We start from the raw sequence: 24,846 nt of genomic DNA on the forward strand, positions 1-24,846 counted from the left end.
TGTTATCATGTATCTCTGTATACAGGGAGCTCCCCCTAGTGGTGGCTGCAGACAGGATCTTATCATGTATCTCTGTATACAGGGAGCTCCCCCTAGTGGTGGCTGCAGACAGGATGTTATCATGTATCTCTGTATACAGGGAGCTCCCCCTAGTGGTGGCTGCAGACAGGATCTTATCATGTATCTCTGTATACAGGGAGCTCCCCCTAGTGGTGGCTGCAGACAGGATGTTATCATGTATCTCTGTATACAGGGAGCTCCCCCTAGTGGTGGCTGCAGACAGGATCTTATCATGTATCTCTGTATACAGGGAGCTCCCCCTAGTGGTGGCTGCAGACAGGATGTTATCATGTATCTCTGTATACAGGGAGCTCCCCCTAGTGGTGGCTGCAGACAGGATCTTATCATGTATCTCTGTATACAGGGAACTCCCCCTAGTGGTGACTGCAGATAGGATCTTATCATGTATCTCTGTATACAGGGAGCTCCCCCTAGTGGTGACTGCAGACAGGATCTTATCATGTATCTCTGTATACAGGGAGCTCCCCCTAGTGGTGGCTGCAGACAGGATCTTATCATGTATCTCTGTATACAGGGAGCTCCCCCTAGTGGTGGCTGTTGACAGGATGTTATCATGTATCTCTGTATACAGGGAGATCCCCCTAGTGGTGGCTGCAGACAGGATCTTATCATGTATCTCTGTATACAGGGAGCTCCCCCTAGTGGTGGCTGCAGACAGGATCTTATCATGTATCTCTGTATACAGGGAGCTCCCCCTAGTGGTGGCTGCAGACAGGATGTTATCATGTATCTCTGTATACAGGGAGCTCCCCCTAGTGGTGGCTGCAGACAGGATCTTATCATGTATCTCTGTATACAGGGAGCTCCCCCTAGTGGTGGCTGCAGACAGGATGTTATCATGTATCTCTGTATACAGGGAGCTCCCCCTAGTGGTGGCTGCAGACAGGATCTTATCATGTATCTCTGTATACAGGGAGCTCCCCCTAGTGGTGGCTGCAGACAGGATGTTATCATGTATCTCTGTATACAGGGAGCTCCCCCTAGTGGTGGCTGCAGACAGGATCTTATCATGTATCTCTGTATACAGGGAGCTCCCCCTAGTGGTGGCTGCAGACAGGATGTTATCATGTATCTCTGTATACAGGGAGCTCCCCCTAGTGGTGGCTGCAGACAGGATCTTATCATGTATCTCTGTATACAGGGAACTCCCCCTAGTGGTGACTGCAGATAGGATCTTATCATGTATCTCTGTATACAGGGAGCTCCCCCTAGTGGTGACTGCAGACAGGATCTTATCATGTATCTCTGTATACAGGGAGCTCCCCCTAGTGGTGGCTGCAGACAGGATCTTATCATGTATCTCTGTATACAGGGAGCTCCCCCTAGTGGTGACTGCAGACAGGATCTTATCATGAATCTCTGTATACAGGGAGCTCCCCCTAGTGGTGGCTGCAGACAGGATCTTATCATGTATCTCTTTATACAGGGAGCTCCCCCTAGTGGTGACTGCAGACAGGATCTTATCATGTATCTGTATAAAGGGAGCTCCCCCTAGTGGTGGCTGCAGAGAGGATCTTATCATGTATCTGTATACAGTGAGCTCCCCCTAGTGGTGGCTGCAGAGAGGATCTTATCATGTATCTCTGTATACAGGGAGCTCCCCCTAGTGGTGACTGCAGACAGGATCTTATCATGCATCTCTGTATACAGGGAGCTCCCCCTAGTGGTGGCTGCAGACAGGATCTTATCATGTATCTCTGTATACAGGGAGCTCCCCCTAGTGGTGGCTGCAGACAGGATCTTATCATGTCTCTCTGTATACAGAGAGCTCCCCCTAGTGGTGGCTGCAGACAGGATCTTATCACGTATCTCTGTATACAGGGAGCTCCCCCTAGTGGTGTCTGCAGACAGGATCTTATCATGTCTCTCTGTATACAGGGAGCTCCCCCTAGTGGTGGCTGCAGACAGGATCTTATCACGTATCTCTGTATACAGGGAGCTCCCCCTAGTGGTGGCTGCAGACAGGATCTTATCATGTATCTCTGTATACAGGGAGCTCCCCCTAGTGGTGGCTGCAGACAGGATCTTATCATGTATCTCTGTATACAGGGAGCTCCCCCTAGTGGTGGCTGCAGACAGGATCTTATCATGTATCTCTGTATACAGGGAGCTCCCCCTAGTGGTGGCTGTTGACAGGATGTTATCATGTATCTCTGTATACAGGGAGCTCCCCCTAGTGGTGGCTGCAGACAGGATCTTATCATGTATCTCTGTATACAGGGAACTCCCCCTAGTGGTGGCTGTAGAAAGGATGTTATCATGTATCTCTGTATACAGGGAGCTCCCCCTAGTGGTGACTGCAGACAGGATCTTATCATGTATCTCTGTATACAGGGAACTCCCCCTAGTGGTGGCTGTAGAAAGGATGTTATCATGTATCTCTGTATACAGGGAGCTCTCCCTAGTGGTGACTGCAGACAGGATCTTATCATGTATCTCTGTATACAGGGAGCTCCCCCTAGTGGTGACTGCAGACAGGATCTTATCATGTATCTCTGTATACAGGGAGCTCCCCCTAGTGGTGGCTGCAGACAGGATCTTATCATGTATCTCTGTATACAGGGAGCTCCCCCTAGTGGTGACTGCAGACAGGATCTTATCATGTATCTCTGTATACAGGGAGCTCCCCCTAGTGGTGGCTGCAGACAGGATCTTATCATGTATCTCTTTATACAGGGAGCTCCCCCTAGTGGTGACTGCAGACAGGATCTTATCATGTATCTGTATAAAGGGAGCTCCCCCTAGTGGTGGCTGCAGAGAGGATCTTATCATGTATCTGTATACAGTGAGCTCCCCCTAGTGGTGGCTGCAGAGAGGATCTTATCATGTATCTCTGTATACAGGGAGCTCCCCCTAGTGGTGACTGCAGACAGGATCTTATCATGTATCTCTGTATACAGGGAGCTCCCCCTAGTGGTGGCTGCAGACAGAATCTTATCATGTATCTCTGTATACAGGGAGCTCCTCCTAGTGGTGGCTGCAGGCAGGATCTTATCATGTATCTCTGTATACAGGGAGCTCCCCCTAGTGGTGGCTGCAGACAGGATCTTATCATGTATCTCTGTATACAGGGAGCTCCCCCTACTGGTGGCTGCAGACAGAATCTTATCATGTATCTCTGTATACAGGGAGCTCCCCCTAGTGGTGGCTGCAGACAGGATCTTATCATGTCTCTCTGTATACAGGGAGCTCCCCCTAGTGGTGGCTGGAGATAGGATCATATCATGTATCTCTGTATACAGGGAGCTCCCCCTAGTGGTGACTGCAGAAAGGATCTTATCATGCATCTCTGTATACAGGGAGCTCCCCCTAGTGGTGGCTGCAGACAGGATCTTATCATGTATCTCTGTATACAGGGAGCTCCCCCTAGTGGTGGCTGCAGACAGGATCTTATCATGTCTCTCTGTATACAGGGAGCTCCCCCTAGTGGTGGCTGCAGACAGGATCTTATCACGTATCTCTGTATACAGGGAGCTCCCCCTAGTGGTGTCTGCATACAGGATCTTATCATGTCTCTCTGTATACAGGGAGCTCCCCCTAGTGGTGGCTGCAGACAGGATCTTATCACGTATCTCTGTATACAGGGAGCTCCCCCTAGTGGTGTCTGCAGACAGGATCTTATCATGTCTCTCTGTATACAGGGAGCTCCCCCTAGTGGTGGCTGCAGACAGGATCTTATCATGTCTCTCTGTGTACAGGGAGCTCCCTCTAGTGGTGGCTGCAGACAGGATCTTATCATGTATCTCTGTATACAGGGAGCTCCCCCTAGTGGTGGCTGCACACAGGATCTTATCATGTATCTCTGTATACAGGGAGCTCCCCCTAGTGGTGACTGCAGACAGGATCTTATCATGTATCTCTGTATACAGAGAGCTCCCTCTAGTGGTGGCTGCAGACAGGATCTTATCATGTATCTCTGTATACAGGGAGCTCCCCCTAGTGGTGGCTGCAGACAGGATCTTATCATGTATCTCTGTACACAGGGAGCTCCCCCTAGTGGGCATATAGCAAGAACTAATCTGTTGTAGTATATATGACGGAGCTTTAGATATGGCGTTTGGTCCAATTTTCTATTTGGTTTTGAGTACTTATAGTTACTGAAAACACATTAACTTATAAACTTTATAGCTCAGTAATGAAATATCTTAGTACCACCTACCTGCTCCACCCGAATCTCATAATCTTTGTCCACTTTCTTCCCTCTGAAATACTTGGCCCTGAAAAAGAAGGGAACAAATCATCAGCTGTCAAAAAGGAAAAGGAGTTTTATGGGGCTGTGCAAATGTAAAATAAAGTAGTTTATTGCTAGTCATAGCCATGTTTTGTACATAGGAGCAGTATTATAGTAGTTATATTCTAGTATACAGGGGCAGTATTAGGCCGGCGTCACACTCAGCGTAAGACAATACGGTCCGTATATTACGGCCGTAATACGCTGAAAAGTCCCCAAAATAGTGGTCTGTAGCTCCTCCGTAGGCAGGGTGTGTCAGCGTATTTTGCGCATGGCATCCTCCGTATGTAATCCGTATGGCATACGTACTGCGTGTTTTTCTCGCAGGCTTGCAAAACCGACATACAAGGATATACAAGGGATCCATGTGTAAAAAAAAACAAAAAACAAAAAAAACATATATACTGTCTCTATATATATATATATTATTATTTCATCCAGCGCGATATAGCAGAAAGCCGGTAATTCAGTTGCCGGCTTTTGCTTTCTCCTTCCTAAACCCGACATGATATGAGACCTGGTTACATACAGTAAACCATCTGATATCCCATTTTTTTTGCATATTCCACACTACTAATGTTAGTAGTGTGTATGTGCAAAATTTGGGCGCTGTAGCTATTAAATTAAAGAGTTAAATGGCGGAAAAAATTGGCGTGGGCTCCCGTGCAATTTTCTCCGCCAGAGTAGTAAAGCCAGTGACTGAGGGCAGATATTAATAGCCTGGAGAGGGTCCACGGTTATTGCCCCCCCCTGGCTAAAAACATCTGCCCCCAGCCACCCCAGAAAAGGCACATCTGGAAGATGCGCCTATTCTGGCACTTGGCCACTCTCTTCCCATTCCCGTGTAGCGGCGGGATATGGGATAATGAAGGGTTAATGCCACCTTGCTATTGTAAGGTGACATTAAGCCAGATTAATAATGGAGAGGCGTCAATTATGACACCTATCCATTATTAATCCAATAGTAGTAAAGGGTTAAAAAAAACACAAACACATTATTAAAAATTATTTTAATGAAATAAAAACAAAGGTTGTTGTAATAATTTATTCTTCGCTCAATCCATCTGAAGACCCTCGCTCTGTAACAAAGAAAAAATAATAAACCAACAATATACATACCTTCCGAAGATCTGTAACGTTCCACGATGTAAATCCATCTGAAGGGGTTAAAATATTTTGCAGCCAGGAGCTCTGCTAATGCAGCTGCTCCTGGCTGCAAAACCTCAGGGAATGAAGGTAAAGTAGGTCAATGACCTATATTTACCTTCATTTACGGTGAGGCGCCCTCTGCTGGTTGTTCCTGGAGCGTGGGAACTTTCCTAGAAAGCTCCCAGGCTCGACTTCATATGAGGACAACCAGCAGAGGGCGCATCACCGCAAATGAAGGTAACTACAGGTCATTGACCTACTTTACCTTCATTCCCTGAGGTTTTGCAGCCAGGAGCACCGCTGCATTAACAGAGCTCCTGGCTGCAAAATATTTTAACCCCTTCAGATGGATCTACATCGTGGGACCTTACAGATCTTCGGAAGGTATGTATATTGTTGGTTTATTATTTTTTCTTTGTTACAGAGCGAGGGTCTTCAGATGGATTGAGCGTAGAATAAATTATTACAACAACCTTTGTTTTTATTTCATTAAAATACTTTTTAATAATGCGTGTGTTTTTTATTTAACTCTTTCATACACTTGGATTAATAATGGATAGGTGTAATAATTGACGCCTCTCCATTATTAATTTGGCTTAATGTCACCTTACATTAGCAAGGTGACATTAACCCTTCATTACCCCATATCCCACCGCTATACGGGAATGGGAAGAGAGTGGCCAAGTGCCAGAATAGGCGAATCTTCCATATGTGCCTTTTCTGGGGTGGCTGGGGGCAGATGTTTTTAGCCAAGGGGGGGCCAATAACCGTGGACCCTCTCCAGGCTATTAATATCTGCCCTCAGTCACTGGCTTTACTACTCTGGCGGAGAAAATTCCGCGATTCAACCCTTTAATTTAATAGCTAGAACGGCCAAATTTTGCACATACACACTACTAACATTAGTAGTGAGGAATATGCAAAAAAATGGGGATATGAGATGGTTTACTGTATGTAACCATGTCACATATCATGTCGGGTTTAGGAAGGAGATAGCAAAAGCCGACAATTGAATTACCGGCTTTCTGCTATATCACGCTGGATGAAATATTAATATATATACATATATGTGTCTCACTGACATACGTATATATATATACCTATTCTATGTGTACACATTTATTCCACCTATTCTACTGGAAGCTGTAAGTGTGATTTTACTGTACACCGCACTGAATTGCCGGCTTTTCTCGCTAACATCGCTGCGCATTTCTCGCAAGTCACACTGCTGGTCTGTGTGTAATCCGTATTTTTCTGGCTTCCATAGACTTTAATTGGCGTTTTTTTTGCGCAATACGGGGACAAACGCAGCATGCTGCGATTTTCGAGGGCCGTAGAAAGCCGTAAAATACGGAAGATAGGAGCAGGGGCATAGAGAAGCATTGGGACGTTTGTTAGGCGTGTTTTACGAACGTATTTTATGCGCTCATACGTCTGTAAAACTCTCTAGTGTGACGCCGGCCTTATATTAGTTATATTCTTATACATAGGGGCAGTATTATAGTAGTTATATTCTTGTACATAGGGGCAGTATTATAGTAGTTATATTCTTGTACATAGGGGCAGTATTATAGTAGTTATATTCTTGTACATAGGGGCAGTATTATAGTAGTTATATTCTTGTACATAGGAGCAGTATTATAGTAGTTATATTCTTGTACATAGGGGCAGTATTATAGTAGTTATATTCTTGTAGATAGGGGCAGTATTATAGTAGTTATATTCTTGTACATAGGGGCAGTATTATAGTAGTTATATTCTTGTACATAGGAGCAGTATTATAGTAGTTATATTCTTGTACATAGGGGGCAGTATTATAGTAGTTATATTCTTGTACATAGGGGGCAGTATTATAGTAGTTATATTCTTGTACATAGGGGGCAGTATTATAGTAGTTATATTCTTGTACATAGGGGCAGTATTATAGTAGTTATATTCTTGCACATAGGGGCAAAATGATAGTAGTTATATTGTTTTATATAGGAGCAGTATTATAGTAGATATATTCTTGTACATAGGAGCAGTATTATAGTAGTTATATTCTTGTACATAGGGGGCAGTATTATAGTAGTTATATTCTTGTACATAGGGGGCAGTATTATAGTAGTTATATTCTTGCACATAGGGGCAAAATGATAGTAGTTATATTGTTTTATATAGGAGCAGTATTATAGTAGATATATTCTTGTACATAGGAGCAGTATTATAGTAGTTATATTCTTGTACATAGGGGCAGTATTATAGTAGTTATATTCTTGTACATAGGGGCAATATTATAGCAGATATATTCTTGTACATAGGGGCAGTATTATAGTAGTTATATTCTTGTACATAGGAGCAGTATTATAGTAGTTATATTCTTGTACATAGGAGCAGTATTATAGTAGTTATATTCTTGTACATAGGGGCAGTATTATAGTAGTTATATTCTTGTACATAGGGGCAATATTATAGCAGATATATTCTTGTACATAGGGGCAGTATTATAGTAGTTATATTCTTGTACATAGGGGCAGTATTATAGTAGTTATATTCTTGTACATAGGGGCAGTATTACAGTAGTTCTATTCTTGTACATAGAGGGCAGTATTATAGTAGTTATGTTCTTGTACATAGGAGCAGTATTATAGTAGTTATATTCTTGTACATAGGGGCAGTATTATAGTAGTTATATTCTTGTACATAGAGGCATTATTATGGTAGTTATATTCTTGTACATAGGAGCAGTATTATAGTAGTTATAGTCTTGTACATAGGAGCAGTATTATAGTAGTTATATTCTTGTACATAGGGGCAGTATTATAGTAGTTATAGTCTTGTACATAGGAGCAGTATTATAATAGTTATATTCTTGTACATAGGGGCAGTATTATAGTAGTTATATTCTTATACATAGGGAGCAGTATTATAGTAGTTATATTCTTGTACATAGGGGGCAGTATTATATTAGTTATATTCTTATACATAGGGGCAGTATTATAGTAGTTATATTCTTGTACATAGGGGCAGTATTATATTAGTTATATTCTTATACATAGGGGCAGTATTATAGTAGTTATATTCTTGTACATAGGGGGCAGTATTATAGTAGTTATATTCTTGTATAAAGGGACAGTATTATAATAGTTATATTCTTGTACATAGGGGGCAGTATTATAGTAGTTATATTCTTGTATAAAGGGACAGTATTATAATAGTTATATTCTTGTACATAGGGGCAGTATTATAGTAGTTGTATTCTTGTACATAGGAGCAGTATTATAGTAGTTATATTTTTGTACATAGGAGCAGTATTATAGTAGTTATATTCTTGTACATAGGAGACAGTATTATAGTAGTTATATTCTTGTACATAGGAGCAGTATTACAGTAGTTATATTCCTGTACATAGGAGCAGTATTATAGTAGTTATATTCTTGTACATAGGGGCAGTATTATAGTAGTTATATTCTTGTACATAGGAGCAGTATTATAATAGTTATATTCTTGTACATAGGGGCAGTATTATAGTAGTTATATTCTTATACACAGGGAGCAGTGTTATGACCTGGTGGTCAGGACAATAATGGACCTGGTGGTTAAGAGCACACGGAATGACCTGATAGTTACTGATAATATAGGACGAGCTCTGGGACATGGGAACTCTGCTGACCGCAATCCCTAATCCTATCAACCACACGATAAATAGCCGTGGATTGCTCCTAACGCTCCCTATGCAACTTGGCATAGCCTAAGGAACTAGCTAGCCCTAAAGATAGAAAAATAAAGCCTACCTTGCCTCAGAGAAACTCCCCAAAGGAAAAGGCAGCCCCCCACATATAATGACTGTGAGTAAAGATGAAAATACAAACACAGAGATGAAATAGATTTAGCAAAGTGAGGCCCGACTTACTGAACAGACTGAGGATAGGAAAGGTAGCTTTGCGGTCAGCACAAAAACCTACAAAAAGACCACGCAGAGGGCGCAAAAAGACCCTCCGCACCGACTCACGGTGCGGAGGCGCTCCCTCTGCGTCCCAGAGCTTCCAGCAAGCAAGACAACAATCCAAATAGCAAGCTGGACAGAAAAATAGCAAACCAGAGAAAAACAAGCAGTCACTTAGCTTCTGCTGGGAAGACAGGTCACAAGAACGATCCAGGAGTGAACTAGACCAATACTGGAACATTGACAGGTGGCATGGAGCAAAGATCTAAGTGGAGTTAAATAGAGCAGCCAGCTAATGAATTAACCTCGTCACCTGTGGAAGGAAACTCAGAAACACCCACAGCCACCAGAGAAAGTCCATGGACAGAACCAGCCGAAGTACCATTCATGACCACAGGAGGGAGCCCGACAACAGAATTCACAACAGTACCCCCCCCTTGAGGAGGGGTCACCGAACCCTCACCAGAGCCCCCAGGCCGACCAGGACGAGCCAAATGAAAGGCACGAACCAGATCGGCAGCATGAACATCAGAGGCAAAAACCCAGGAATTATCTTCCTGACCATAACCCTTCCACTTGACCAGGTACTGGAGTTTCCTTCTCGAAATACGAGAATCCAAAATCTTCTCCACCACATACTCCAACTCCCCCTCAACCAACACCGGGGCAGGAGGATCAACGGATGGAACCACAGGCGCCACGTATCTCCGCAATAACGACCTATGGAACACATTATGGATGGCAAAAGAAGCAGGAAGGGCCAAACGAAATGACACAGGATTGATAACCTCAGAAATCTTATACGGACCAATGAAACGAGGCTTAAACTTAGGAGAGGAAATGTTCATAGGAACATAACGAGACGACAACCAAACCAAATCCCCAACACGAAGTCGGGGACCCACACAACGCCGGCGGTTAGCGAAACGTTGAGCCTTCTCCTGGGACAATGTCAAATTGTCCACCACATGAGTCCAAATCTGCTGCAACCTGTCCACCACAGTATCTACACCAGGACAGTCCGAAGACTCAACCTGCCCTGAAGAGAAACGCGGATGGAAACCAGAATTGCAGAAAAACGGCAAAACCAAAGTAGCCGAGCTGGCCCGATTATTAAGGGCGAACTCAGCCAACGGCAAAAAGGACACCCAATCATCCTGATCAGCAGAAACAAAGCATCTCAGATATGTTTCCAAAGTCTGATTAGTTCGTTCGGTTTGGCCATTTGTCTGAGGATGGAAAGCTGAGGAAAAAGACAAATCAATGCCCATCCTAGCACAAAAAGATCGCCAAAACCTCTAAACAAACTGGGAACCTCTGTCAGAAACGATGTTCTCCGGGATACCATGTAAACGAACCACATGCTGGAAAAATAATGGCACCAAATCAGAGGAGGAAGGCAATTTAGACAAAGGTACCAAATGGACCATCTTAGAAAAGCGATCACAAACCACCCAAATGACCGACATCTTTTGAGAGACGGGGAGATCCGAAATAAAATCCATAGAAATATGCGTCCAGGGCCTCTTCGGGACCGGCAAGGGCAAAAGCAACCCACTGGCACGAGAACAGCAGGGCTTAGCCCGAGCACAAGTCGCACAGGACTGCACAAAAGAACGCACATCCCGTGACAAAGACGGCCACCAAAAGGATCTAGCCACCAAATCTCTGGTACTAAAGATTCCAGGATGCCCAGCCAACACTGAACAATGAATCTCAGAGATAACTCTACTAGTCCATCTATCAGGGACAAACAGTTTCTCTGCTGGGCAACGGTCAGGTCTATCAGCCTGAAATTTTTGCAGCACCCGCCGCAAATCAGGGGAGATGGCAGACAAAATTACCCCCTCTTTGAGAATACCTGCCGGCTCAGGAACACCCGGAGAGTCAGGCACAAAACTCCTTGACAGGGCATCAGCCTTCACATTCTTAGAACCCGGAAGGTACGAAACCACAAAATCAAAACGGGAGAAAAATAACGACCATCGAGCCTGTCTCGGATTCAACCGTTTGGCAGACTCAAGATAAGTCAAATTCTTGTGATCTGTCAAGACCACCACGCGATGCTTGGCTCCTTCAAGCCAATGACGCCACTCCTCGAATGCCCACTTCATGGCCAACAACTCTCGATTACCAACATCATAATTGCGCTCAGCAGCCGAAAACTTTCTAGAAAAGAAAGCACATGGCTTCATCACCGAGCCATCAGAACTTCTTTGCGACAAAACAGCCCCTGCTCCAATCTCAGAAGCATCAACCTCAACCTGAAACAGGAGCGAAACATCTGGCTGGCACAACACAGGGGCAGAAGAAAAACGACGCTTCAACTCCTGAAAAGCCTCTACAGCCGCAGAAGACCAATTGACCACATCAGCACCCTTCTTGGTCAAATCAGTCAACGGTTTAGCAACAGTAGAAAAATTAGCGATGAAGCGCCGATAAAAATTAGCAAAGCCCAGGAACTTTTGCAGGCTCTTCACAGATGTCGGCTGAGTCCAGTCGTAAATGGCTTGGACTTTAACAGGGTGCATATCGATAGTAGAAGGGGAAAAAATGAAGCCCAAAAATGAAACCTTCTGAACTCCAAAGAGACACTTTGACCCCTTCACAAACAAGGAATTCGCACGAAGGACCTGGAACACCATTCTGACCTGCTTCACATGAGACTCCCACTCATCCGAAAAGACCAAAATATCATCCAAATACACAATCAGGAATCTATCCAGGTACTCTCGGAAGATGTCATGCATAAAGGACTGAAATACTGATGGAGCATTAGAAAGCCCGAATGGCATAACCAGGTACTCAAAATGGCCCTCGGGCGTATTAAATGCTGTTTTCCATTCATCGCCTTGTTTAATACGCACAAAATTATACGCCCCTCGAAGATCTATCTTGGTGAACCAACTAGCCCCTTTAATACGAGCAAACAAATCAGACAGCAACGGCAAAGGATACTGAAATGTGACTGTAATTTTATTGAGAAGGCGGTAATCAATACAAGGTCTCAGCGAACCATCCTTCTTGGCCACAAAAAAGAACCCTGCTCCTAACGGTGATGGCGACGGGCGAATATGGCCTTTCTCCAAGGATTCCTTTATATAACTCCGCATAGCGGCGTGCTCTGGCACAGATAAATTGAACAATCGGCCCTTAGGAAACTTACTACCAGGAATCAAATTGATAGCACAATCGCAATCCCTATGCGGAGGTAGGGCACTGGCTTTGGGCTCATCAAATACATCCCGATAATCCGACAAAAACTCTGGAACTTCAGAAGGAGTGGATGAAATAGACAAAAATGGAACATCACCATGCACCCCCTGGCAACCCCAGCTGGACACAGACATAGATTTCCAGTCCAATACTGGATTATGAACCTGTAGCCATGGCAACCCCAAAACGACCACATCATGCAGATTATGCAACACCAGAAAGCGGATATCCTCCTGATGTGCAGGAGCCATGCACATGGTCAGCTGGGTCCAGTACTGAGGCTTATTCTTGGCCAAAGGCGTAGCATCAATTCCTCTCAATGGAATAGGACACTGCAAGGGCTCCAAGAAAAAACCACAACGCTTAGCATACTTCAAGTCCATCAAATTCAGGGCAGCGCCTGAATCCACAAACGCCATAATAGAATAGGATGACAAAGAGCAAATCAGAGTAACAGACAATAGAAATTTCGACTGTACCGTACCAATGGTGGCAGACCTAGCGAACCGCTTAGTGCGCTTAGGACAATCGGAGATAGCATGAGTGGAATCACCACAGTAAAAACACAGCCCATTCCGACGTCGGTGTTCTTGCCGTTCAGCTCTGGTCAAAGTCCTATCACATTGCATAGGCTCAGGCCCATGCTCAGATAGTACCGCCAAATGGTGCACAGCTTTACGCTCACGCAAGCGTCGATCGATCTGAATGGCCAAAGACATAGACTCATTCAGACCAGCAGGCATGGGAAATCCCACCATGACATCCTTAAGAGCCTCAGAGAGACCCTTTCTGAAGATTGCTGCCAGGGCACATTCATTCCACTGAGTGAGCACAGACCACTTTCTAAACTTCTGAAAATATATCTCCGCTTCATCCTGACCCTGACACAGAGCCAGCAAGATTTTCTCTGCCTGATCCACTGAATTAGGTTCGTCATAAAGCAATCCAAGCGCCAGGAAAAACGCATCAATATTACATAATGCAGGATCCCCTGGCGCAAGGGAAAATGCCCAGTCTTGAGGGTCACCACGTAACAAAGAAATAATGATCTTTACTTGTTGAACAGGGTCACCTGAGGAGCGAGGTTTCAAGGCAAGAAACAATTTACAATTATTTTTGAAATTCAAGAACTTAGATCTATCACCAAAAAAACAAATCAGGAATTGGAATCCTAGGCTCTGACATCGGATTCTGAACCACAAAATCTTGAATGTTTTGTACCCTTGTAGTGAGATTATCCATCAAAGAGGACAGACCTTGAATGTCCATGTTTACACCAGTGTCCTGAACCACCCAGATGTAAAGGGGAAAAGAGAGACAAAACACACTGCAAAGAAAAAAAAATGGTCTCAGAACTTCTCTTATCCCTCTATTGAGATGCATTAGTACTTTGGGCCACCTGTACTGTTATGACCTGGTGGTCAGGACAATAATGGACCTGGTGGTTAAGAGCGCACAGAATGACCTGATAGTTACTAATAATATAGGACGAGCTCTGGGACGTGGGAACTCTGCTGACCGCAATCCCTAATCCTATCACACACACTAGAAATAGCCGTGGATTGCTCCTAACGCTCCCTATGCAACTCGGCATAGCCTAAGGAACTAGCTAGCCCTGAAGATAGAAAAATAAAGCCTACCTTGCCTCAAAGAAATTCCCCAAAGGAAAAGGCAGCCCCCCACATATAATGACTGTGAGTAAAGATGAAAATACAAACACAGAGATGAAATAGATTAAGCAAAGTGAGGCCCGACTTACTGAACAGACTGAGGATAGGAAAGGTAGCTTTGCGGTCAGCACAAAAACCTACAAAAAGACCACGCAGAGGGCGCAAAAAGACCCTCCGCACCGACTCACGGTGCGTAGGCGCTCCCTCTGCGTCCCAGAGCTTCCAGCAAGCAAGACAACAATCCAAATAGCAAGCTGGACAGAAAAATAGCAAACCAGAGAAAAACAAGCAGTCACTTAGCTTCTGCTGGGAAGACAGGTCACAAGAACGATCCAGGAGAGAACTAGACCAATACTGGAACATTGACAGGTGGCATGGAGCAAATATCTAAGTGGAGTTAAATAGAGCAGCCAGCTAACGAATTAACCTCGTCACCTGTGGAAGGAAACTCAGAAACACCCACAGCCACCAGAGAAAGTCCATGGACAGAACCAGCCGAAGTACCATTCATGACCACAGGAGGGAGCCCGACAACAGAATTCATAACAGAGCAGTATTATAGCAGTTATATTCTTGTACATAGGGGCAGTATTATAGTAGTTATATTCTTGTACATAGGGGTAGTATTATAGTAGTTATATTCTTGTACATAGGGGGCAGTATTATAGTAGTTATATTCTTGTACATAGGGGGCAGTATTATAGTAGTTATATTCTTGTACATAGGGGCAGTATTATAGTAGTTATATTCTTGTACATAGGGGCAGTATTATAGTAGTTATATTCTTGTACATAGGAGCAGTATTATAGTAGTTATATTCTTGTACATAGGGGACAGTATTATAGTAGTTATATTCTTGTACATAGGAGCAGTATTATAGTACTTATATTCTTGTACATAGGGGTAGTATTATAGCAGTTATATTCTTGCACACAGGAGCAGTATTATAGTAGTTATATTCTTGTACATAGGGGACAGTATTATAGTAGTTATATTCCTGTACATAGGGGCAGTATTATAGTAGTTATATTCTTGTACATAGGGGCAGTATTATAGTAGTTATATTCTTGTACATAGGGGGCAGTATTATAGTAGTTATATTCTTGTACATAGGGGCAGTATTATAGTAGTTATATTCTTGTACATAGGGGCAGTATTATAGTAGTTATGTTCTTGTACATAGGGGCAGTATTATAGTAGTTATATTCTTGTACATAGGGGGCAGTATTACAGTAGATATATTCTTGTACATAGGGGGCAGTATTATAGTAGTTATATTCTTGTACATAGGGGCAGTATTATAGTAGTTATATTCTTGTACATAGGGGCAGTATTATAGTAGTTATGTTCTTGTACATAGGGGCAGTATTTTAGTAGTTATATTCTTGTACATAGGGGCAGTATTATAGTAGTTATATTCTTGTACATAGGGGCAGTATTATAGTAGTTATATTCTTGTACATAGGGGCAGTATTATAGTCGTTATATTCTTGTACATAGGGGCAGTATTATAGTAGTTATATTCTTGTACATAGGAGCAGTCTTATAAGTAGTTATATTCTTGTACATAGGGGGCAGTATTATAGTAGTTATATTCTTGTACATAGGGGCAGTATTATGGTAGTTATATTCTTGTATATAGGAGCAGTATTATAGTAGTTATATTCTTGTACATAGGGGCAGTATTATAGTAGTTATATTCTTGTACATAGGAGGCAGTATTATAGTAGTTATATTCTTGTACATAGGGGCAGTATTATAGCAGTTATATTCTTGTACATAGGGGGCAGTATTATAGTAGTTATATTCTTGTACAGAGGGGCAGTATTATAGTAGTGAATAATTGGGTGAACACACATGAACAATAAAATACCTGTAGACTGAAGTCACATAAACACTTGGTGGAAAAAGAGAATCATACAGCAGGCATTGAAATGTTTTGTAAAATAGAGTATTCACATGTTCCTGGCAAAAACTCTGAGTGCTGCTGAGTTGTTGACTTTGATTCTTGTCAGGGAGATCGATCTTGGACCCACTTTGAGTCTTTGAAACACGTCAGTGATTTAATTGCAACATGTCTAATGTCTCCGTGGCTCAGTGGTTATCACTTTACAGTGGCTCAGTGGTTAGCAGTTTACGGTGGCTCAGTGGTTAGCAGTTTACGGTGGCTCAGTGGTTAGCAGTTTACGGTGGCTCAGTGGTTATCACTTTACAGTGGCTCAGTGGTTAGCAGTTTACGGTGGCTCAGTGGTTAACACCACTAACATTCTAATAGAAAGAACATGAAAAATGAGTAATAGCATGTCGCCACCTAGTGGCCAAATAATAATTACAGTGTTTTTCCATTTTTCATTATCAGGAAAAGAAAAGCTGAGGGTTTGCTTCAGTTGTATCCAGTGTAGCTAAATATGTCATTTCTTATACTCTAGTCACATCCAAAGCTGCTCACGGATAACCGATTTTCTTTTGGGGGGATCTACACGTCCCATACTCCCATACAATGTGCTGAATCGATAAGTCCCCCATGAATGACATTCCTATCTGCTCCCCCAGGATGGATCGGGGGAAATCTCCCATGGGAATACGTTGGATTCTTTTCTTTTGCGCCCTGATTTATTTTTGGCGGCTTCTTCTTTTTCGCCTGGACCCTGCTGTGTATGTAGATCATGTCCCCCCGCGTCCCCCCAGTATGTAGGATTAATCCAGAGACACCACACGTCCCGGACGAAGCTGAGAAACTGTGAGCGTCCCAGTCACCGGCTCCGGAGGGTCCGGGGAGACAAGACACTGCTGTATGGGGGTATTGTGTGCACATAATGGCGGCACTCTGCCTGGGAGATGCCGAGCAAAGGTGGAAAAATGTCCCAGCGGCATCATCCATGGGAAATCACATTCCCTTTAAGGCCGCCGTCACACATGCGAGTTTTACGGACGTAAGAGCGCAGAATCTACGTCCGTAAAACTCGCAAAAAATACGGCACAATTATTCTCTATGCCCCTGCTCCTATTTGCCGTATTTTACTGATCAGTATTATACGGCTTTCTACGGCCGTACAAAATCGCAGCATGCTGCGTTTGTCACCGTACTGCGCAAGAAATACGCCAATGAAAGTCTATGGAAGCGTGAAAAATACGGATTACACACGGACAAGCAGTGTGACTTGCGAGAAATACGCAGCGCTGTTAGAGAGAAAAGCCGGTAATTCAGTGCGGTGTACAGTAAAATCACACTGACAGCTTACAGTCCAATAGGTAGAATAAATGTGTACACATAGAATAGGTATATATATATATATATATGTCAGTGAGACACATATATGTATATATATTAATATTTATTCCAGCGCTAGACAGCTTGAAAGCCGGTAATTCAGTGCGGTGTACAGTAAAATCACACTGACAGCTTACAGTAGAATAGGTAGAATAAATGTGTACACATAGAATAGGTACATATATATATATATATGTCAGTGAGACACATATATGTATATATATTAATATTTATTCCAGCGCTAGACAGCTTGAAAGCCGGTAATTCAATTACCGGCTTTTTCCTTCTCCTTCCTAAAACCCGACATGATTTGAGACATGGTTTACATACAGTAAACCATGTCTTCTCTCCATTTTTTTTGCAGATTCCACACTACTAATGTCAGTAGTGTGTATCTGCAAAATTTGGCCGTTCTAGCTCTTAAAATAAAGGGTTAAATGGCGGAAAAAATTGGCGTGGGCTCCCGCGCAATTTTCTCCGCCAGAGTAGTAAAGCCAGTGACTGAGGGCAGATATTAATAGCCTGGAGAGGGTCCACGGTTATTGGCCCCCCCCCCTGGCTAAAAATATCTGCCCCCAGCCACCCCAGAAAAGGCACATCTGGAAGATGCGCCTATTCTGGCACTTGGCCACTCTCTTCCCATTCCCGTGTAGCGGTGGGATATGGGGTAATGAAGGGTTAATGCCACCTTGCTATTGTAAGGTGACATTAAGCCTAATTAATAATGGAGAGGCGTCAATTATGACACCTATCCATTATTAATCCAATTGTAGTAAAGGGTTAAATAAAACACAAACACATTTTTTAAAATTATTTTAATGAAATAAAAACAATGGTTGTTGCAGTATTTTATTCAACGCCCAATCCAGTCACTGAAGACCCTCGTTCTGTGAGTAAAAAAACATAATAAACCAACAATATACTTACCCTCCGCAGATCTGTAACGTCCAACGATGTAAATCCTTCTGAAGGGGTTAAAACATTTTGCAGCAAGGAGCTGTGCTAATGCAGGCTGCTCCTCGCTGCAAAACCCCAGGGAATGAGGCTAAAAATAGATCAATGATCTATATTTAGCTTCATTTGCGGTGAGGCGCCCTCTGCTGGCTGTTCATAGATCGTGGGAAATTTCCTAGAAAGCCAGGGAGCTGGGAGCCTGGGAGCTTTTTAGGTAATTTATACAGTGGGGCAAAAAAGTATTTAGTCAGTCAGCAATAGTGCAATTTCCACCACTTAAAAAGATGAGAGGCGTCTGTAATTTACATCATAGGTAGACCTCAACTATGGGAGACAAACTGAGAAAAAAAAATCCAGAAAATCACATTGTCTGTTTTTTTATCATTTTTTTGCATATTATGGTGGAAAATAAGTATTTGGTCAGAAACAAACAATCAAGATTTCTGGCTCTCACAGACCTGTAACTTCTTCTTTAAGAGTTTCCTCTTTCCTCCACTCATTACCTGTAGTAATGGCACCTGTTTAAACTTGTTATCAGTATAAAAAGACACCTGTGCACACCCTCAAACAGTCTGACTCCAAACTCCACTATGGTGAAGACCAAAGAGCTGTCAAAGGACACCAGAAACAAAATTGTAGCCCTGCACCAGGCTGGGAAGACTGAATCTGCAATAGCCAACCAGCTTGGAGTGAAGAAATCAACAGTGGGAGCAATAATTAGAAAATGGAAGACATACAAGACCACTGATAATCTCCCTCGATCTGGGGCTCCACGCAAAATCCCACCCCGTGGGGTCAGAATGATCACAAGAACGGTGAGCAAAAATCCCAGAACCACGCGGGGGGACCTAGTGAATGAACTGCAGAGAGCTGGGACCAATGTAACAAGGCCTACCATAAGTAACACACTACGCCACCATGGACTCAGATCCTGCAGTGCCAGACGTGTCCCACTGCTTAAGCCAGTACATGTCCGGGCCCGTCTGAAGTTTGCTAGAGAGCATTTGGATGATCCAGAGGAGTTTTGGGAGAATGTCCTATGGTCTGATGAAACCAAACTGGAACTGTTTGGTAGAAACACAACTTGTCGTGTTTGGAGGAAAAAGAATACTGAGTTGCATCCATCAAACACCATACCTACTGTAAAGCATGGTGGTGGAAACATCATGCTTTGGGGCTGTTTCTCTGCAAAGGGGCCAGGACGACTGATCCGGGTACATGACAGAATGAATGGGGCCATGTATCGTGAGATTTTGAGTGCAAACCTCCTTCCATCAGCAAGGGCATTGAAGATGAAACGTGGCTGGGTCTTTCAACATGACAATGATCCAAAGCACACCGCCAGGGCAACGAAGGAGTGGCTTCGTAAGAAGCATTTCAAGGTCCTGGAGTGGCCTAGCCAGTCTCCAGATCTCAACCCTATAGAAAACCTTTGGAGGGAGTTGAAAGTCCATGTTGCCAAGCGAAAAGCCAAAAACATCACTGCTCTAGAGGAGATCTGCATGGAGGAATGGGCCAACATACCAACAACAGTGTGTGGCAACCTTGTGAAGACTTACAGAAAACGTTTGACCTCTGTCATTGCCAACAAAAGATATATTACAAAGTATTGAGATGAAATTTGGTTTCTGACCAAATACTTATTTTCCACCATAATATGCAAATAAAATGTTAAAAAAACAGACAATGTGATTTTCTGGATTTTTTTTCTCAGTTTGTCTCCCATAGTTGAGGTCTACCTATGATGTAAATTACAGACACCTCTCATCTTTTTAAGTGGTGGAACTTGCACTATTGCTGACTGACTAAATACTTTTTTGCCCCACTGTATATATTTATATATATATTTTCTTTTCTTTTTGGGACACATGGATCACTTCTATAGCGGTATGTTGGTTTTGCAAGCCTGCGAGAAAACCACGCAGTACGGATGCCATACGGATTACATACGGAGGATGCCATGCGCAAAAAACGCTGACACACCCTGCCTACGGAGGAGCTACGGACCACTTTTTTCGGGACTTTTCAGCGTATTACGGCCGTAATATACGGACCGTATTGTTTTACGCTGTGTGTGACGCCGGCCTAAGGGTGATTCAGAGGAATCCCACTCTTTACCAAATGTTAATCGTGTTAATTGTTCTTTAAACAAGCAGAGCTGCAGTGTAAAGCATGGAGATACACAGAGCTCCTCCCAGGTGACTCTCAGACTACCGTAGACGCCCATAGACAGTGCAGTTTAGGTTCTGTTCACACCACCTTTGTCGTATATGTTGGGCGAACCTCTAGACCACTGGTGGGGATATAATTTATGCAAATTTATATTAAATGTGGGTTTTGGAGCCCATTCGGAGGAGTAATTGTTAGTATTGTATGAAAATACACGCAAAGACACATTTTCACACACTTGTTCCTTTTTACTACATGCCACATTGCAAGCTGCGGTCAGTACAGTACAGCAGCGGCATCTAGTGGCGGAATCTGTAATTACAGCTTTTCCTACAGAGCTCGCAGCCCTCAGTACAGCAGCGGCATCTAGTGGCGGAATCTGTAATTACAGCTTCTCTTACAGAGCTCGCAGCCCTCAGTACAGCAGCGACATCTAGTGGCCAAATCTGTAATTACAGCTTCTCTTACAGAGCTCGCAGCCCTCAGTACAGCAGCGACATCTAGTGGCGGAATCTGTAATTACAGCTTCTCTTACAGAGCTCGCAGCCCTCAGTACAGCAGCGACATCTAGTGGCGGAATCTGTAATTACAGCTTCTCTTACAGAGCTCGCAGCCCTCAGTACAGCAGCGGCATCTAGTGGCCAAATCTGTAATTACAGCTTCTCTTACAGAGCTCGCAGCCCTCAGTACAGCAGCGGCATATAGTGGCGGAATCTGTAATTACAGCTTCTCTTACAGAGCTCGCAGCCGTCAGTACAGCAGCGGCATCTAGTGGCGGAATCTGTAATTACAGCTTCTCTTACAGAGCTCGCAGCCGTCAGTACAGCAGCGGCATCTAGTGGCCAAATCTGTAATTACAGCTTTTCTTACAGAGCTCGCAGTCGTCAGTACAGCAGCGACATCTAGTGGCGGAATCTGTAATTACAGCTTCTCTTACAGAGCTCGCAGTCTTCAGTACAGCAGCGGCATATAGTGGCGGAATCTGTAATTACAGCTTCTCTTACAGAGCTCGCAGCCGTCAGTACAGCAGCGACATCTAGTGGCGGAATCTGTAATTACAGCTTCTCTTACAGAGCTCGCAGTCTTCAGTACAGCAGCGGCATATAGTGGCGGAATCTGTAATTACAGCTTCTCTTACAGAGCTCGCAGCCCTCAGTACAGCAGCGACATCTAGTGGCGGAATCTGTAATTACAGCTTCTCTTACAGAGCTCGCAGTCTTCAGTACAGCAGCGACATCTAGTGGCGGAATCTGTAATTACAGCTTCTCTTACAGAGCTCGCAGTCTTCAGTACAGCAGCGACATCTAGTGGCGGAATCTGTAATTACAGCTTCTCTTACAGAGCTCGCAGTCTTCAGTACAGCAGCGACATCTAGTGGCGGAATCTGTAATTACAGCTTCTCTTACAGAGCTCGCAGTCTTCAGTACAGCAGCGACATCTAGTGGCGGAATCTGTAATTACAGCTTCTCTTACAGAGCTCGCAGCCGTCAGTACAGCAGCGGCATATAGTGGCGGAATCTGTAATTACAGCTTCTCTTACAGAGCTCGCAGCCCTCAGTACAGCAGCGACATCTAGTGGCGGAATCTGTAATTACAGCTTCTCTTACAGAGCTCGCAGTCTTCAGTACAGCAGCGACATCTAGTGGCGGAATCTGTAATTACAGCTTCTCTTACAGAGCTCGCAGTCTTCAGTACAGCAGCGACATCTAGTGGCGGAATCTGTAATTACAGCTTCTCTTACAGAGCTCGCAGCCGTCAGTACAGCAGCGGCATCTAGTGGCGGAATCTGTAATTACAGCTTTTCCTACAGAGCTCGCAGCCCTCAGTACAGCAGCGGCATCTAGTGGCGGAACCTGTAATTACAGCTTTTCTTACAGAGCTCGCAGCCGTCAGTACAGCAGCGGCATCTAGTGGCCAAATCTGTAATTACAGCTTAGCACCCCTAAGATGAACTCTGCGGTGCCCCCCACATGGCTGCTGTGTACTAAATATCCACTCTGTGTATATATCATCTGGTAAAGTTACCTTTAATAGGATTCAATAGGTTTAATTATTAAATGCTGCACATTTCATGATTAGTGCCATCATGACGACCAAATAATGTCGATATAATACTGCCATATAGTAATAAAAGATGTAACCGTCACCACACAATAGAACCATTCACTGCCTACGTGGATATAAATTGCCAGATGTGGATATAAATTGTAAACTTACCAATCTGTATGGGCATCGTCAATGACCAGAAGGATTTTGGGTTTTAGGACCACCGGAGGGGCAGGGGGTCCTGTCTGCTCCACTAGTCCCGCAGCGGCCTGGGTGGTCTGTTTCACTGCATTGGTGATGGAGCTGAAGAGGCCACTTCCAGATGTGGATGTGGAGGAGGCTGAGACCTGCAGAGGAGGCTGCGGCTTCCGCTCCAGTGCCGGAGACGCGGGAGAGCTGGTGGAGTTCTCCGGCCGCTGAAGGTCCATCATGTAGCCATTGGGCAAGTTAGCAACAAAGCTGCTGTCCGAGAGACGTCTGCGGAGGAAATTCATGGCTGCGGACAAGTGCAAACAGGTCTTCTGGGAGACGGTTTTTGCAGGTTCTTGGGACGTCTGACACAAACTTCAGTCTAAACAGAAAGAAAGAGATTATAAATAACGTTTATAACACTGCACCTCATCCACAAGAATATAACTACTATAATACTGTACAGCAGTATTATAGTAGTTATTACTATAATACTGCTCCTATGTACAAGAATATAAATACTATAATACTGCACCTATGTACAAGAATATAACTACTATAATACTGCCCCTATGTACAAGAATATAACTACTATAATACTGCCCCTATGTACAAGAATATAACTACTATAATACTGCCCCTATGTACAAGAATATAACTACTATAATACTGTACAGCAGTATTATAGTAGTTATTACTATAATACTGCTCCTATGTACAAGAATATAAATACTATAATACTGCACCTATGTACAAGAATATAACTACTATAATACTGCCCCTATGTACAAGAATATAACTACTATAATACTGCACCTCATCCACAAGAATATAACTACTATAATACTGCACCTCATCCACAAGAATATAACTACTATAATACTGTACAGCAGTATTATAGTAGTTATTACTATAATACTGCTCCTATGTACAAGAATATAACTACTATAATACTGCCCCTGTGTACAAGGATATAACTACTAAAATACTGCCCCTATGTACAAGAATATAACTACTATAATACTGCCCCTATGTACAAGAATATAACTACTATAATACTGCCCCTATGTACAAGAATATAACTACTATAATACTGCTCCTATGTACAAGGATATAACTACTATAATACTGCTCCTATGTACAAGAATATAACTACTATAATACTGCTCCTATGTACAAGAATATAACTACTATAATACTGCCCCTATGTACAAGAATATAACTACTATAATACTGCTCCTATGTACAAGAATATAACTACTATAATACTGCCCCTATGTACAAGAATATAACTACTATAATACTGCTCCTATGTACAAGAATATAACTACTATAATACTGCTCCTATGTACAAGAATATAACTACTATACTACTGACCCTATGTACAAGGATATAACTACTATAATACTGCTCCTATGTACAAGAATATAACTACTATAATACTGCCCCTATGTACAAGAATATAACTACTATAATACTGCTCCTATGTACAAGGATATAACTACTATAATACTGCCCCTATGTACAAGAATATAACTACTATAATACTGCTCCTATGTACAAGAATATAACTACTATAATACTGCCCCTATGTACAAGAATATAACTACTATAATACTGCCCCTATGTACAAGAATATAACTACTATAATACTGCTCCTATGTACAAGGATATAACTACTATAATACTGCCCCTATGTACAAGAATATAACTACTATAATACTGCTCCTATGTACAAGAATATAACTACTATACTACTGACCCTATGTACAAGGATATAACTACTATAATACTGCCCCTGTGTACAAGGATATAACTACTATAATACTGCTCCTATGTACAAGAATATAACTACTATAATACTGCTCCTATGTACAAGAATATAACTACTATACTACTGACCCTATGTACAAGGATATAACTACTATAATACTGCTCCTATGT

The 24,846-nt window shown here is 43.1% G+C and overlaps 1 protein-coding gene across 1 annotated transcript in view; it reads right to left on the reverse strand.

Moving 5' to 3' along the window:
* The window catches only part of SYN3 (synapsin III), a 222,306-nt gene that overhangs the window by 145,318 nt on the left and 52,142 nt on the right, over window positions 1–24,846 (reverse strand). Inside the window, exons 2-3 of the mRNA XM_069763145.1 lie at window positions 22,884–23,283; window positions 4,241–4,298 (exon numbers count right to left, since the gene is read on the reverse strand). Of these exons, the coding sequence (XP_069619246.1) occupies window positions 4,241–4,298; window positions 22,884–23,206 (381 nt within the window). The 5' untranslated portion in view covers window positions 23,207–23,283. The remainder of the gene's footprint in view (window positions 1–4,240; window positions 4,299–22,883; window positions 23,284–24,846) is intronic.

The sequence above is a fragment of the Ranitomeya imitator genome, chromosome 4 (assembly GCF_032444005.1).
Source record: "Ranitomeya imitator isolate aRanImi1 chromosome 4, aRanImi1.pri, whole genome shotgun sequence".
NCBI lineage: Eukaryota > Metazoa > Chordata > Amphibia > Anura > Dendrobatidae > Ranitomeya > Ranitomeya imitator.